Source organism: Phallusia mammillata, chromosome 6 (genome assembly GCF_965637545.1).
Source record: "Phallusia mammillata chromosome 6, kaPhaMamm4.hap1.1, whole genome shotgun sequence".
NCBI lineage: Eukaryota > Metazoa > Chordata > Ascidiacea > Phlebobranchia > Ascidiidae > Phallusia > Phallusia mammillata.
The window spans coordinates 12207336-12223985 of NC_137257.1; the positions used below are offsets into that span (position 1 = coordinate 12207336).

The following is a 16650-nucleotide window of genomic DNA, read 5'->3' on the forward strand; positions in this document are numbered from 1 at the left end:
GAAAAAAGGTTGGTGACCTCTGCTCTAGATCATTGACACAAGTATAAAAGTTGTTGAACAAATGCATGTGCTGAAAAAACTTTCAGGGTCCACAAAAGTGAAAATAGGAAATATTTATGGTGAACAACAGTTGAAACTTCATGTGCAGAAAACAGATACAAGTGTAAAACCTAAGTTGGATACTGAATGCTACTTTGGAGTATGTTGCTTATTTCTAGCCCCAAAGCAGGTATGCACATTTTTTCTCTACCATCCTATTTCCTGAACATTAACCTATTATTACACAAACTTGCAATGTAGAAATTGTTATGGGTTCACTTTTCCGAAGGAGACATTTTTGTCAGTATTTTTGTTGGTCCCCTTCCCTGTTTGTTTCAAAGTTTGTTGATGTGTTTGCCTTGAAATGTTTGATGGATTTTGGCTGAACTTACACAGATGGTAGATATAGGTATGTAGATGAGCATCCCACTTTGTTTGTGTTGATAACCCCAATATTTACCCCGCTGCCCTCTTAACTAGATGAGTTTTTAAACAGGGTCAGAATTGGCTGAAATTTAGATAGCTTGTAAAATATGCCGTTTATAGGTGTTGATTGTTGTGTTCAACCATGTAGTCCTAACGTTTACCCCACAAGCCCCTACAGTGTAAAACGTATTTGTATGTTACTGGGCACCACAAACGAAAGATTTCTTTGGCGCATTAGTGTTACAAGGGCAACCAGTTGTATGTTGCTCGTTGGTGGGTTGCTTGGTGGTCGTTTTTGCGCCATAGCAGTTAGGGGCTTGTTAACAGCCCTATGACGTCAGAAACATTAACGGTTGTTGCTCAAAACACCTCTAGTGGTCGAAATTTTAAACATTGGCGGATTGGGCTGAAATTTTGCAGTACTATTGATTGAGTCATTGTTGTTTTTAAAAAAAATTAAATTTGTGTGTCGAACCCAATTAGTTACCCTACTAGCCTCCTAAAATGGGTCAGTTTTTTAAAACGTTAAATAGGACATACTTCAAACAATATCTGGGGTGAATCTAATTTTATAGTTTGTATTCTACATAGTATTATTATTTAAGCCCAGTGCCGATCACTGTGTTTTACCTTACAACACCCGACTTTCTCATGGTTATCTCTTGAATTGCATTATTTTCAACTTTGCATGTGTGGGGACCCATGAGTTTTTGCCTGCAGAAACGACTAAAGTTATAAAAGACGGTGACTAATATGGGACCTAATACGAAATAAGCATAGGAAATATATTTATGTTTTAAAATAGCTTATAGTGTATATGCAAGGGCAATATGTGCTAAGCCACCCTTCTAGTTAGAAATTATGTGTTTATGTGCTGCAATACAATTTGGTTTATTAAGTTAGCATGCACATTTCCAGTTTAGGTGAAGTTTTTATACCTTAGATGTGATTTAAACTTAAGGAACGGTACTTCGTTTGTTACATGTCAGGCAAAATATTGTTGTTTAACATAATGGTCAAAAAGCAAACTAGATGAAAGGTCATGGAATGGTCAATGTCAGCTTGACCACTTGACCTTTTAAGTTGTGTTAATGCTTTCTAGAATTTTTTCTTTAACAATCTAAAAATAACCGGAACTTTTGTTCACCACCAATCCTCACAAACACACAAGTGGGGACCCATTAGTTTTTGCTTGCAAAAGCAGTCATATGTATAGATCAAATAAATTGGTAAATAAGATATTAGAACATAAAAAAATGGAAATATATTACAACAGTGTTTCCCAACCTATGGGTCGCGACCCAAAGTTGGGTTGCCTGAAAATTCTGTTGGGTCGCCTGTTTTTCCCAAGACTTTAATATGTTGCCCAATAATAATTTTGTGACAACATGATGTGATAATGGGAAATTCTGTTTATGACGTCACAAAGTATGTGTTAGCTTACTGTTGAGCGTTGTCTGACTGATAATGCTTTAAACCAGCTCTCAAGTTTGGGCTAAACGGAAATGATTGGTCGATAAAATGATTATTATTTGTTCGATAATTTAATTTTCAAAACTGGCGTAGTAATTTTCAAAAAAAACTGTCCTGATTTACAGACAAAAATACAACCAAAATAGTAAGAATCCATGGGTCGCGAAAGACCACAAAACAAAATTTTGGAAAGTATTTGGGTCGCGTCAAAAAAAGGTTCAATCACTGTATTACAAAGCCACCTTTCTAGTTGTATTCCAAGACTCTTTTTTCAAAAAGCTGAACAATTGATGTGCAATTTTAATGCAGAGTAGAGTGAGTGTCAATAATAAAAAGGACTTTTTTGTCTTTGTAGTTACCATTGCTATTCCAATTAGCAAAAGCTTTTGTTTCTCCTGATGGTTTTAATTTCAATGAATCTTCGGTGGCAATGGTACAAAGATCAAAGATTGCAGCCAAATCAATGGATACGCAAGAGTTTTTTAGTTTGGAAGATGCAGCACTCTTTCATGGGTCTTTGCAAAATGTGTCACTCAAATCTGAAAATGAGGATTATGAAGATGTAAATACAGGTGAAAGTGGCCACTTTCAGTCTGTTATCAGCACAACCGCTAACACAGGTGAGTTTGAAGTCAAATATATTCTGCTTCATGCATGCACAGTCATGTTGCTAGGCCGTCTTTTCAGTGATTAGGTATTAAGGCCTGTTCACACCGGATGTAGCGTAGAATCGAAGTTGAGCGAACCTTTTGCTATAATGGATTTCAATTGGACTGTTCACACCAGACGCAGCCTTCTCTCAGGTGTCGTGCATGTAGCGAAAAAGTTGGGCGAAGGTTCCTGTACAGTCGTAAAAATTGAAACTATGCTGACTTTTTCTTTGTCAGAAAAAAACAAACAGTTGGCTGTTTAAAAAATGTAAAATTAGTAGATTATTTTTTTAAATACAGACGAATCCGGATATCGCATCATTGATTTGCTAAGGGCATTTAATGCGATTAGCGGGATTATGCGATAATCTGGTTGCTATGTAAACAGTACACGCCGTTAACGTAAGTGCTCATTTTCACTTCCCCAGCTAAAACAAAGTTGCATTGACGCTCAACTATGGCAAATGAGCAGTATTTTCTCTCTTTTGTTGCCGAGAATTGAAAAAAAGACTCAAACTAGACTTATTACTCTCAGCGCAATACATGACGTCAAGCTTCCTAACTGTCGAGGCTATGGTGCAATCGCCCAAGTGTGTTTAAGAAACAGTAAAAACGCACACACACTCTTTAATTGGCACACACGCCACAGTTCCCTTGATTTGTGCTTTCTCTTGCAGTCAGGTTTATTATGGGTCCCCTTCCCTGCTTTTGTCTACATTCTTTTTTTCCGTCTAACGCAGATTTGTTCCCATGTTTTGGTCAAAAAAGAATGGTTTAAACTTTTTCAAATTTACACACATTATAGATATTGGTCTAAAGAGGGTCCATGCGAATTTTGACCCCGTTTGATCGCTCAGTTCACCCACAGCCCCCCAAATGTGAATTTTTTAAAACAGCTATACTTGCTAAAGGAGATGATTCTGGAGTTTCATACTTTTTTGATTGGTACATTGCAGCGTATTTTAAAGTATTTCGTAACTTGAAGTTGTATATATCCATTTTCAGCCCTTTACCCCCAAATATTTGTTTGTTTGTTCACATGTTAGAGAGGTCAGAAATACAAGACTTAACCTGCTGAAATTTTAAACAGCTGTGGATAGGGTGCTCCTTGTTGGCTGTTACAAATTTCAGTGCAATCGGCTCAGTAATTACTCCTCGCGCATAACTGGACGTGCTATCAGGCAGTATTTTTGCGCTGTGCAATTGAGATATGTTTGTAAATCATTTAAAAACGTTAGTAATGCAATTGTTGTATCAGGCAGTTTTGCATCTTATGGTGGTTAACGACAGGTCCCTCCTGCTGTGATCAGCGCCATATCTTTATCTAACAACATTCACACGCCATGAGACAATGATTGCTGACGGAAATGAAACCGTGAAAATTCGACGCTGACCTCTGTTGTCTGGAGCTTTGCATTGACCCCAAATTCTTACCTACCATATGCATGCGCCATTCATCCTTTTGCGAATTCAAAATATATGCATGTGTGTGGACACATTGGTTTTCCTTGCAAAAACGATTATGTTATAACAGGTCACAAAAATATTGGTACCATACTTAATGAATCCATCAAATATATATCGCTTACAATTATCGATGGTGCATAAATATGGCACAGTTTCTGTAAAATGGAATATGTAGGAAAACCACTAGTTCAGTTTAACAATGATTGTGCCCTATTTTTACTGTTACCAAATCGCATATGCATATGTGTGAGGACCCATTTAATTATGCTTGCAGAAACAATTATGTTATAAAATGCCAGGAAAAAGATATATATCCATTACAAATATAGTAAATGGTATATGTGATACATTAACAACCTTTTCGCTACGACTGCCGCATTGCAAATCCTTATTTCACCAACAGCCGCCAATTGTCTGCTGGTTTTTGTTTTTAAAATTGTTTGAAATTGATGTAAAGAAAAAGGTTTATATCATATATATATACCATCTATTGACGCCCCAAAAGCCCAGATTAATTTCCAACTTGATGCACAGATTGAGCTGCACAATGTGAAGATTAGTTTTAATTGTTTATTACGTCATAATCTCTATTGTGAGGCATTTCATACCTGTTTTTTCGCATTGTTTGCACACAAAAGGCCTACAAAAAGTCTGACGCATATGGCTGCTAGCCTGGTAATACTCTTTTCAGTAACACAAGATCTGTTTAGGGCAGTTTGAAAATCAAAAGTTTTGGCAAAGGAGTTTTAATTACTATCGTTACTATTCATAACATATGAATTTGTATTTATAAATTAAATTTCGGTAAATGTGTGTTTAAATAATAGGTTTCACTTTGAAAAGTAAGAAAAAATTAGTATAATTAGATAAAAATCAGACAAAATATTACAATTGTTATTGACTGTTCGTGGGGCGCATTTGAGGGCTTCCTGGGCCGAATGTGGCCCGCGGGCCGCGAGTTTGACAGGCCTGATCTAGAGTGATTACTTGAGATCATTTCACGTTGAGATCATCACTGGTTAATTGCATGCGAATTTCCAGTTTATTCGATAAACCGGTATACAATTAACCGGATAGGTTTCTTAACAAACGATGGGTGACAGTTTGGGATTTTTAATTGCGATGCAACTAATCGGATTATGTGATTGACCGGTATGCGAGTAACAAGATCCTTGTGTAGATAAAAATTAAGCTTGAATTTGAAGCAGGTGTTTTGAAACAAATTGCAGTCAATTTAAAAAATATATCTGTACATTTAAATAATGAATGTATAGTCACTATAGTGAACTAAGATGTGTATGTGAGCAGACCTGCAGTTAAAAGAAAAGTTATGTGTGATATATAGTCATGAAAACTTATGTTTTGTCTAGCAGGTACAATTAAGACATCTATTCTAATATATAACCAGGTATTTTGTCAATACAAAACTTTTTAATTAAGAAAAATTAGTTTTAATGTGTGTAAATTAAGCTGTAAATTTCTGGTTCCTGGATGACCATGGATTTGTATGTCTAGCTTGATTGGATTTACCATATTTAGGTAGGTTTGTATTTGTGCAGTAACATGTTTCATATATATCACTATCAGTATCACTAATCAGTATAACTTTTGTCATGTTTTAAAATATTGGCATTAGTATACCGTTTGCCTTGTCATTCACATGTTATTTTCTCAATTGGTAAATTTTGTAGCCTAATTTTGTATGTTATGTGCAGTAAGAGAAAATAATATGTAAAACGTAGTTTTTTTAATATGTATAAATACTATACCACTATAACCTTTTACACCATAATATTCTTCAAAACTAGAGTGTTGTTATTTAGATGTAACTCAAGATCCTGATGAAGTGTCATTTTATGAACAAGGATGGTGAAACTAAGTCTACATCAAGGCACATGTTTTGAAGTGTACTGGCTTTAAATTGAAACATAAGAACACTACTGTGCCAATAAAAGACAATAAATTATGCAGTATTTTAAATGGTTTTTTGTTAGTTTTGATCCCAATAAAATGTTTCTGGCTATAGAATTTTTTTCCATGTTTTAAATAAAAAGTTACCATGAAGTTTTGCATAAAAAAGGCAGGTATTTCAACAAGAACAGGACAGAAATTTTACTTAAAAAAAGTAGTTGGTTCTGGTAACATATGTTTAATAAGATATAAAATCGGAATATATAGCAAGATGTAGTAAAGAATAAATCACAAAACTTTTTCCTCATGCATTTTGGTGATTCAAACATCGTATTACTTTACATTTCCATTAAACATGTACAAGGAATGTAACGTCACAATGTCAATAAATTCAAACTGCAGTGAAATAAATGTTATTTAAGTTATTTATTGACAAATAAGCATTCAAACAGCCGTTCGCCCAACTTCGCTTCACTAAGCTACGTTGGGTGTGAACACCCCCTTCGCACAACTTTGCTACGCTACGTCCTGTGTGAACGGGCCTTTAACGGTTATTGTGCTGCAATACCATTAAGTTAAGATCTACATTTTTTTGTTCCCACGTTTTGGTCAAGAAAGAATGGTTCAAACTTTTTCCAATTTACACACATTATAGATATTGGTCAAAAGATGGTCCATGTGAATTTTGACCTCGTTTGACCCCTCGGTTCACCCACAGCCCCCCAAAACGTGAAAATTTTAAAACAGCTATACTTGCTAAAGCAGATGTTTCTGGAGTTTCATACTTTTTGATTGGTACATTGCAGCGTATTTTAAACTATTTTATAACTTGAAGTTGTATATATCCATGTTCACCCCTTTGCCCCCAAATATTTGTTTGTTTGTTCATATGTTAATGAGGCCAGAAATACAAGACTTAACCTGCTGAAATTTTTAACAGCTGTGGATAGGGTGCTCTTTGTTGGCTGGTAAAAATTTCAGTGCAATCGGCTCAGTTATAGTAAAAATATGTTTTTACATGCTGTCTTTTGTCATATTTGTGCTCGCTCAGTGCACAGCTGACACAATGGGAGTGATTGACGATAGTGGCACATGGAAAAAATGCCTCTGCTTCACGCATGAACGCAGTCGTCACTTGACCATTTTCTCACTGGCTGGAATTAAAGATGATATGGTGTGAGTGATATTGCGCTGTATACGTTAACGCTGCAGGGTCACGGCAGGGACAGGCGATGCGTATGACGTCATGACCGTATTTGCCTGTCGCTCAGTGCACAACTGACGCAATGGGTGTGATTGATCATAGTGGCGCATAGAAAAAAATGCCTCTGCTTCACGCATATACGCAGTCGTTACGTGACCATTTTCTCAGTCAGATAGAAGTCTCAACTCTCAAGGGAGTAATTCACTTGTTTACGATTAAGGCGGGTGAATGCAGCGGGAGTGCTCAGCTTGACGTCCGGACCGATGTTTTATGAGGCAGTCGTGTCGGTGATTAGAAATCAGCTGTTTTTGCGCAGCTATGCTATGTCGTTTTATTAAGTTATCAAGCACATTTTAAGTTTTGGAAAATTGTGTTTAAAGACTGACCTTGAACGACAATATCAAAGTCAAAGCATGAGATTAAATTGAAAGTATTTTTCCTGTTCCTATTTACTGTTTTTTTGTAATTATATGACAATAATGATGCAAAAACAATACGGACAAAACTTTTTGGGTTAAGGCTAAAGTTGGTTAAGCTTGTCCTTAAGAATCTAAAAATAACCAGGATGTTTGTTTACCATAAATCCCCACAAACGCGCATGTGGGGACCCATTCGTTTTTGCTTGCAAAAACAATCATATGTGTAGGTCAAATGATGTGTATAGTAAATTGGTAAATATCTAACAGTGATTGTGCCCTATTTTTACTGTTACCAAATCGCATATGCATATGTGTGGGGACCCATTAGATTATGCTTGCAGAAACAATTAGGTTATAAAGTGCCAGGAAAAAGATAGGGACCCAATGAAATGTAGGTGCAAAATATATTTCCATTATAAATATAGAAAAGGAATATGTGATACATCATTAAATATGATGTAGTATATATAACCCGGCAATATATAGGAAAACCACTATTCTAGTTTTAGTAGATTTCGTATCCCTGAAAACATCGTTAATCAGTGGCAAGTTTTTTGTTGTTGTAGGTCTGTCAACTTCATTTGCAACCAACAAAGTAAAATATGGAAGTGCTATGATATTTACAAATCGACAACTTGCACCTGACTCTATTTCTTTCCACTGTGACATGAAAATTAGTTTGCTGGTGTTACATGTATTGCACAAGGACCCAAATTTTAGGTCTGGTGATGACAAGTCTATAATTGAGGATGTGCCAAACTTTGCTGATTTGGCCAACTTTCATTTTACCGCTATTTCCAACCTACTAAATGTGCAAAACGACATTATGCAATCCCAACAAGAGTTATCTCAATCTTGTCATAAGTATACTCATTTAAGACTCCTAGCAGGACCAATCTATGTGGATTTGCAAAAGTCATTCAACGCTTTATTTAACACAACAAAAGCTGCTGCAGGAGTAGGCGATTTGTTGATCCAGGAATGTTTTAAACCAAAAGCTTCTGTAACAAATGTGGTTGGTTGTCATAAATGGTTACTGACAGACCTGATTCGATTTGGAAATGATCAAAATGTTACCTCATCTGATCATTTAATTGCAAATGTAAACCTGGTGGAAAGTGAAGAGTCAAGTGATACAACAATCGAGTTAAATATTCCAGGTATGTAATACTGTTCAGTAAACTTTATAATAAAAGTATGTGTTAATGTGCATTGGTACAAAAACATAGGTAACACTATTGTTACACAGACAAAACTGTTAAATTATGGGGCCCCTTCCATGAAGGGTCACATATTGTTTTTGTCCGTATTTATTTTTCCTTTTTTTGTGTGTGACGCGTTTGGTCAAGAAAGAGTGCTTCAATTTTTTTCAAATTTAGACAAATGTTACATATTAATCCAAATTTGATCCTCCTAAAGTTTGACCCCGAATGACCCAGTGGTTTACCCACAGGCCCCCAAAACGTAAAATTGTTAAAACGACTGTACTGACTAAAGTACATCATTAAGGAGTTTTATGCTTTGTTGTTTGGTGCAATGTACGGTATTTTAAAGAATTTTGTACCTTAAAATAATATTTACCCCTTAAACCCCAAAATATTCGTTTCTGTCTAATGCTGGTTTGTTAAACGCGTTTGGTCAAGAAAGAGTGCTTTAAATTTATTCAAATTTGCACAGATGTTAGTTATTAATCCAGATGTGATCCTTCTCAAGTTTGACCCCGAACGATCCATTGTTTCATCCACATGCCCCCAAAACGATTTTTTTAAACTGCTGTACTGACTAAAGTACATAATCTGAGAGTTTCATGCTTTGTTGGTTGGTGCAATGTAAGGTAACACAGCGGCAGAGCGGGAGTGTCTAACAGCGGCAGAGCGGGAGTGCTCAGCTTGACGTCCGGACAGACGTTTTACAAGACAGTCGTTTGGGTGATTAGAAACCAGCTGTTTTTTTGTGCAGCAAAGCTGTTATATTGAGTTATCACGCGCATTTTCAGTTTTGGCTAAGGTTTTACACCTAAGACGTAATTTAAACTCGATAAACGTACTTCGGTTTCGTTTAGGCTATGTTAGGCAAAACGTCGTTGATCAACTTAAATATGAAAAAATAAACTTAACTTTTTCGAATGCCGCGATAAATGGTCTTTAAATTCTCGTTGTCAGCTTGGCCGTCGCATAACCACGGGTCACTAAAGGTCAACTTGTAGGCATTACAACACAGTTAAGAATTAAGTTTAAAGAGCTCTTCTGGCAAATGTGACATGAAGACGACCTGTATAGGATGTCGAAACGTCGAAATAAAATCACATTTGCCTCTTTAAACTTGATACTATGTCTGGCAGCAATAGCTTATATACAGTTAAGAATTTTTCGTTATAACATATCTTCTTTATTTTTGAAAAACAGTGTCAAAAGGTCATTAAACGGTCGTTTTTGTGAAACAAAGTTAAGTGAAAAACCGTTCAGCCTAATTTATACATGACTGAAGTACTGAAGTGAAGAATTTTTGTAATTATATGACAATAATGATGCAAAAAGAATACGGACTAAAACTTTTAAAGTTAAGTTAATGCTTTGTGAAAAATTTGTCCTTAAGAATCTAAAAATAACCGCAACATAGGTTTACCGTAAATCCGCATAAACATGCGTGTGGGGACCCATTAGTTTTTGCTTGCAAAAACAATCATATGTGTAGATAAAATTGTGTATAGTATAGTAAATTGGTAAATATTGTATGGAATATATAAAATTGAAGTATATCAGAAAGCCACTTTTATTTTATGACAGGGGTCACCAAACTTTTTTCACTGCGGGCCGGATCAGTGCTAATAATGATTCGCACGGGCCGCATAGTTTAGATGCCCTAGCGCCGCCTTTCCAAACTTAGCCCGTGAGGCTATTTTTATAGGTGCGCCAAGATATGGTCTACAATCCCATTGAAAAACTGGTGATACGACTGTTAAACTGTATAGTTAGTCTCATCTCACGAGCAATTCTTGTATATAAGTGACAAAAGAAGGCAATTGTTTGCGCACAAATAACTCTTATAATCTCGTCTGTGACGTAACAAAACTGCCTTTGGGTCAATCCTGGGCGTTATAATCCTATGAAACTAGTTAATATCAATTCTGAATATCCCGACAGGAAAACTTTTGTAAGGAGTAGATTAACTTTTAATGTTACAAAGTTATCAATACAATTTGGCAACCCAATAAATGTGGTCGCGGGCCGGATGAAATGAGTTTGGTGACCCCTGTTTTATGACAATGATGGTGCAAAAAAAATATGGACAAAACTTTTTTAAAGTTGGGTTAATGCTTTCTTGACAATTTGTCCTTAAGAATCTAAAAAATCGCCGCAACATTTATTTACCGTAAATCCGCACAAACACGCATGTGGGGACCCATTCATTTTTGTTTACAAAAACAATCATATGTGTAGATCAAATCAGAAAGCCACCTTTCTAGTTATTGATACATATACTCCAGAAACAAAATGTAAGTTATATGCAAAGTAGGAAACCGTTATTGTTGAACGCTAAGTACTGCATGCTATTGAAAAACTTGTCAAAAGGTCAATAAACGATGGTTTGGCGACTGCATGGCGATAGGCACTTTCATCTATAGTAGGTAATACCAACAATGCTCAAGTTTTTTGGAAATAAACTTGTTAACAGAAAGATTAGCAATGCTCAACACTCAACAATAATCCACTAAACCAAAAAATTGTTTTTTTAACCAAGAAATCGGTTAAAGTCGTTCCGTTTTTCAGAATTATTTTCAAATGACATGTGAAAATTTATAAATCACCTCAATTAGATGACTTTCCAGATGAAGCAGATTCCATTTAATGACTTTTTATCTTGACAAATATAGTCAAGGTTCGGGATAAACTAAACCGTCACTGTCTTGCAATTCATCGTCTTTGTCTGTAATTGGGTACTGTGTGAACTGATTTTTTTCCCCCGTAAAATATTTTTATGTCAACAGAATCCAATATTGAGGTTGATCTGAGCATTGTCAACAGACTTTCTCATCTATTAAATATTATGGATGAATTGTTACAAGCACAATCACCCAAACACAATGTAAACCGAGATCCACAGTTTTTTGATGTCAAGGCCCAGCAAGCTTTGTTTCAACATGTCATCGCAGATACTAATCAAAACTGCATCAAAACAGTGGGCATAACAGTTTTGACATCAAAGTTACAAGTAAGCAAATAAAATTTTAGACAATGTAGTACGTTCATTATGTGTCCCTTTCCATGAAGGGGACACATATTGTTTTTGTTTATATTTTGTTTTTCTATTTTCTGTCTAACGTTGATTTGTAAAGCTTGTTTGGTCAAGAAAGAGTGATTTCAATTTATTAAAATTTACAGAGATGTTAGCTATTGATCCAAATTTGATCCTTTTGAAGTTTGACTCTGAATGACCCAGCGGTTCACACACAGGCCCCCAAAACGTAAAATTTTTGAAACATCTGCACTTACTAACATACATAATCTAGGAGTTTCATGCTTTTTTGGTTGGTACAATATAAGGTATTCTAAATTTTTTTTCTATATTTATTGGATTTACCCATTTTTAAACCGCAAAATAATCAGTTTGGATTTTAGGCCAGAAATACAAGTCCAAGTGTGCTGATTTTAAACTTTTAAATTTTTTTAAACAATTGTTTGCAGTAGGGTACTCGTTTAGTACTTAAAATTTTGCCTTAATCGGCCAAATGGTTACCTTTACAGCCCATAATATGTGTTCAGTGTCAATTTTATAGAAGTCCCAAGGGAATAACTCACTGGTTTATGATTAAGGTGGTTTAATACAAAGCGGGAGGACTCAGATTGTTGTCGGACAGACGTTTTACAATCCAAAAAACTTCATTATGGGTCCTCTTCCCTGAAGGGGACACATATTGTTTTTGTCTATATTTTTTTCTTTCTAACGCGGATTTGTTCCCACGTTTTGGTCAAGAAGGAATAGTTCAAACTTTTTCAAATGAACACACATTACAGATGTTGGTCAAAAGATGGTCCATGTGAATGTTGACCCCGTTTGATCCCTTGGTTCACCCACAGCCCCCCAAAACGTTAAATTTTTAACGCGGATTTGTTCCCACGTTTTGATCAAGAAAGAATGGTTCAAACTTTTTTTATATTTACACACATTATAGATATTGGTCTAAAGATGGTCCATGTGAATTTTGACCCCGTTTGATCCCTCTGTTCACCCACACCCCCCCAAAACGTTAAATTTTTAACGCAGATTTGTTCCCACGTTTTGATCAAGAAAGAATGCTTCAAACTTTTTTATATTTACACACATTATAGATATTGGTCTAAAGATGGTCCATGTGAATCATGACCCCGTTTGATCCCTCGGTTCACCCACAGCCCCCCAAAGCGTGAATTTTTTTAAACGGCTATACTTGCTAAAGGAGATGATTCTGGAGTTTAATACTTTTTGATTGGTACATTGCAGCATATTTTAAACTATTTTGTAACTTGAAGTTGTATATATCCATTTTCACCCCTTTACCCCCAAATATTTGTTTGTTTGTTCACATGTTAATGAGGTCAGAAATAAAAGACTCAACCTGCTGAAATTTTTAACAGCTGTGGATAGGGTGCTCCTTGTTGGCTGTTACAAATTTCAGTGCAATCGGCTCAGTAATAGTAAAAATATGTTTTTACATGCTGTCTTTTGTCAAATTTGTGCTCGCTCAGTGCACAGCTGACGCAATGGGAGTGATTGACGATAGTGGCGTATGGAAAAAATGCCTCTGCTTCACGCATGAACGCAGTCGTCACTTGACCATTTTCTCACTGGTTGGAATTAAGATGATACGATGTTAGTGATATTGCGCTGTAAATGTTAACGCTGCGGGGTCACGGCAGGGACAGGCGATGTGTATGACGTCATGACCATATTTGCCTGTCCCTCAGTGCACAGCTGACGCAATGGGAGTGATTAACGATAGTGGCGCATGGAAAAAATGCCTCTGCTTCACACATGAACGCAGTCGTCACTTGACCATTTTCTCACTGGTTGGAATTAAGAAGTTACGATGTTAGTTTTATTGCGCTGTAAACGTTAATGTAGTTCAACTTATTCATGTTTCGAAACGCAGAGCGACAGCGCAGCACGATTTGTTACACCTGTGTAACGTGACTTCTCAAACTGAAAGCATTAATAAAACTGTTTCAGATCAGGTTTTGGATGTAAAAAGCCCAGCTAAGCAATCGTATTGTTGGTATGTAGAAACTTAACAGCGCCTGGGAACGCTATGTGCGGATTAAGAATCATAATTCAACAAACAAAGGGCTGTGACTGTTACAAAACAAAAGTTTGTAAAGATTTCTTTAATACGTCAAATGTCATCTGTGCAATTCAAATTCTTACCTAGCATATGCATGCGCCATTCATCCTGTTACGAATTCAAAATATATGTGTGTGTGGGGACCCATTGGTTTTTGCTTGAAAAAACAATTATGTTATAACAGGCCACAAAAGTATTGGTACCATACTGAATGTATTCATCAAATATATATCCTTTACAATTATCATGAATGGTGCGTAAATATGGCACAGTTTCTGTAAAATGGAATATATAGGAAAACCACCATTCCAGTTTAACAATGATTGTGCCCTATTTTTACTGTTACCAAACCGCATATGCACATGTGTGGGGACCCATCAGATTATGCTTGCAGAAACAACTATAGTGCAAAGTGCCAGGAAAAAGATCGGGACCCAATGAAATGTAAGTGCCAAATATATATCCACTATAAATAGTGTAAATGATATATGTGAAACATCGTTAAACATGATGTAGTATATATAAACTGCCAATATATAGGAAAACCACTATTCTAGTTCCAAGAACTATTTAACTGGATAATGCGATAATCCGGTTGCTATGTAAACAGTACACGTCGTTACCAAAAGTGCTTATTTTCACTTCCCCAGCTAAAACAAAGTTGCAGTGCTGCTCAACTATGCCAACGGAGCAGTATTTTCTCTCTTTTGTTGCCGATAATTGAAAAAAAGTTCTCTCAAGTCAAAACTAGATTTATAACTCTCAGTGCAATGCATGACGTCATGCTTCCTAACTGTCGTGGCTATGGTGCAACCGCCTAAGTGTGTTGAAGAAACAGTAGAAACGCACACACACTCTTAATTGGCGCACACGCCACAGTTCGCTTGATTTGTGCTTTCTCTTGCAGTCAGGTTTATTTGAAAAGATATGTCACATCGCATCGTAGCCAAGGGGCCCAACATTTAAATTTGGGAACTTCCCTATGAAGACGATTTATGACGTTTTAGTCTTGTTTTGGGTAGTTTCCCTTATAAATGTGCCAGGCCTCTAGCTTAATATACATGTAAAATGGCCTGTTGTTTCTAACCTATTTCGTTTTCTAGTTCAAACCAACGCGTTAAGCGGCAAAGTGCTAGGTGCATATTTGTAAGCAAATCCAAACCCGAAAGTACACGACCGAATCCTAGTTAAACTTACAACTTTGGCACATTCTACAGCACAATGGCGCTAAGGCGAGCTGCAGCAGTTTCTTTTATAACCCGTTATCCAATTGACACAAAGAATAATTGAATTTAGCAAAACTTTAAAGACTCAGATTGTGGCACTACTTTCTAGCTTACTCAGCAAAACTGGACTAGCGTGACTGTCACGTGATCAACGTGTGATCGTTGCTTCAAAAATTTAAAGCAGCAACAAATACTAGAGGAATAAATACTTTCTTAATCGGTGTTCTACCTGATAAGTTGCGCAAGGTTACGAATAGAAGACATAAAATATGGCAATCATTGGCATGTTACCAATTACGTGAATCTAAACAACATAGTGTGATTACTAGCGGTCTAACATTTTTTACAACCATTACGTGTTTGGCGGGTCATGAACAATACAACAGAAAACATTTTTAAACAGTTGTTTTACATTTAACATTGTTTAAATTTCAATACAGTTTAACACTTCGAATTTGGTGCAGTTCGCAGTTAGTAAGAAATTACAATCAGCATCCTTGCTGGAACACCAGTTTCATAATTTTAAACGCTGCACTATTGGCGATTAGATAAGCCAATCAATGTGCACGGCTGTGAGATAACGACTCCTTGTTATCGCACAGCGGTACACTGAACGCCGATTTAATCTCCTAATAACTTTTCCAAAATATTTTATGGTCGAGACGTGTCATTTTCAACGTTGAAATTAGTTGCATTATTTGGTGTAGAATGCAAACATGCATCTACCCGTACATATTTTTCCCGTACATTACCTCCGGAGGATTTTACTATCATATCGTAATTTTTTATTCGAAAAACTCGGTTTGTTCGACTTTCACATCGAGCTCATCAATCCGGTTAATCGCATATTTCGTTGAAAATCGATGCTAATATCCGGTTTATGCGATTAACCGGACGATTTTCCTAACAAACAATGGGCAATGGTTTGGGATTTTTAATTGTGATGCACTTCGTTTGTATAGGAAAACCACTATTCTAGTTTTTGGTCAATTTGTTTATTTAGACCAGGGTGTGCAACATTTTTCGTCAGTGGGCCATATAACCTATTTCGGACCTCAAGCGAGGGCCACATAACTTTTTCATTCATGTGCACAATAAATTCAATTCTTTCAAAAGCATCTATAAATTTATTTCCTACAACCTACAGAGTTTAAGCGCAACACTGGCTTTCGCAAAAAAATAATTGTTTACTAGCCAAAGGGAATTGTTACATCACATTCGGTGAAGTAGGCTACTTGTTGTAACTGCTGTATGATCCACCGGTTGGAAAACGTTGATTTAGCTTATAATTGTTACGTATAGTATAGCAACTTAGGAGATTTACCAAAAAACTATTGAAAAATTTTGCTAAATTTTCAGAATTGCATTTTTTTAAATCAGTTTGTTGGTGGGGGCCACACTAAACACTGTGGCCCGCGGGCCGTATGTTGCACGCCCTTGATTTAGACCGAACCGTATGACATTATTATCCCACAACTGGCATTGCTGACTTGTCAAACTGCATTTTTTACACCTC

General features: G+C 36.3%; 1 protein-coding gene and 1 long non-coding RNA gene across 2 annotated transcripts in view; both read left to right on the plus strand.

The window, feature by feature from the left end:
- Positions 1–16650, plus strand: part of LOC145233718 (autophagy-related protein 2 homolog B-like) — a 64354-nt gene that overhangs the window by 12626 nt on the left and 35078 nt on the right. The window contains exons 7-10 of the mRNA XM_080098494.1: positions 87–229; positions 2294–2558; positions 8156–8749; positions 11578–11801. Coding sequence (XP_079954620.1) covers positions 87–229; positions 2294–2558; positions 8156–8749; positions 11578–11801 — 1226 coding nt within the window. The remainder of the gene's footprint in view (positions 1–86; positions 230–2293; positions 2559–8155; positions 8750–11577; positions 11802–16650) is intronic.
- Positions 2565–6083, plus strand: LOC145233719 (uncharacterized). Its single transcript, XR_013861168.1, has 2 exons — positions 2565–5594; positions 5879–6083. It is a non-coding gene; the product is annotated as an uncharacterized LOC145233719 (long non-coding RNA).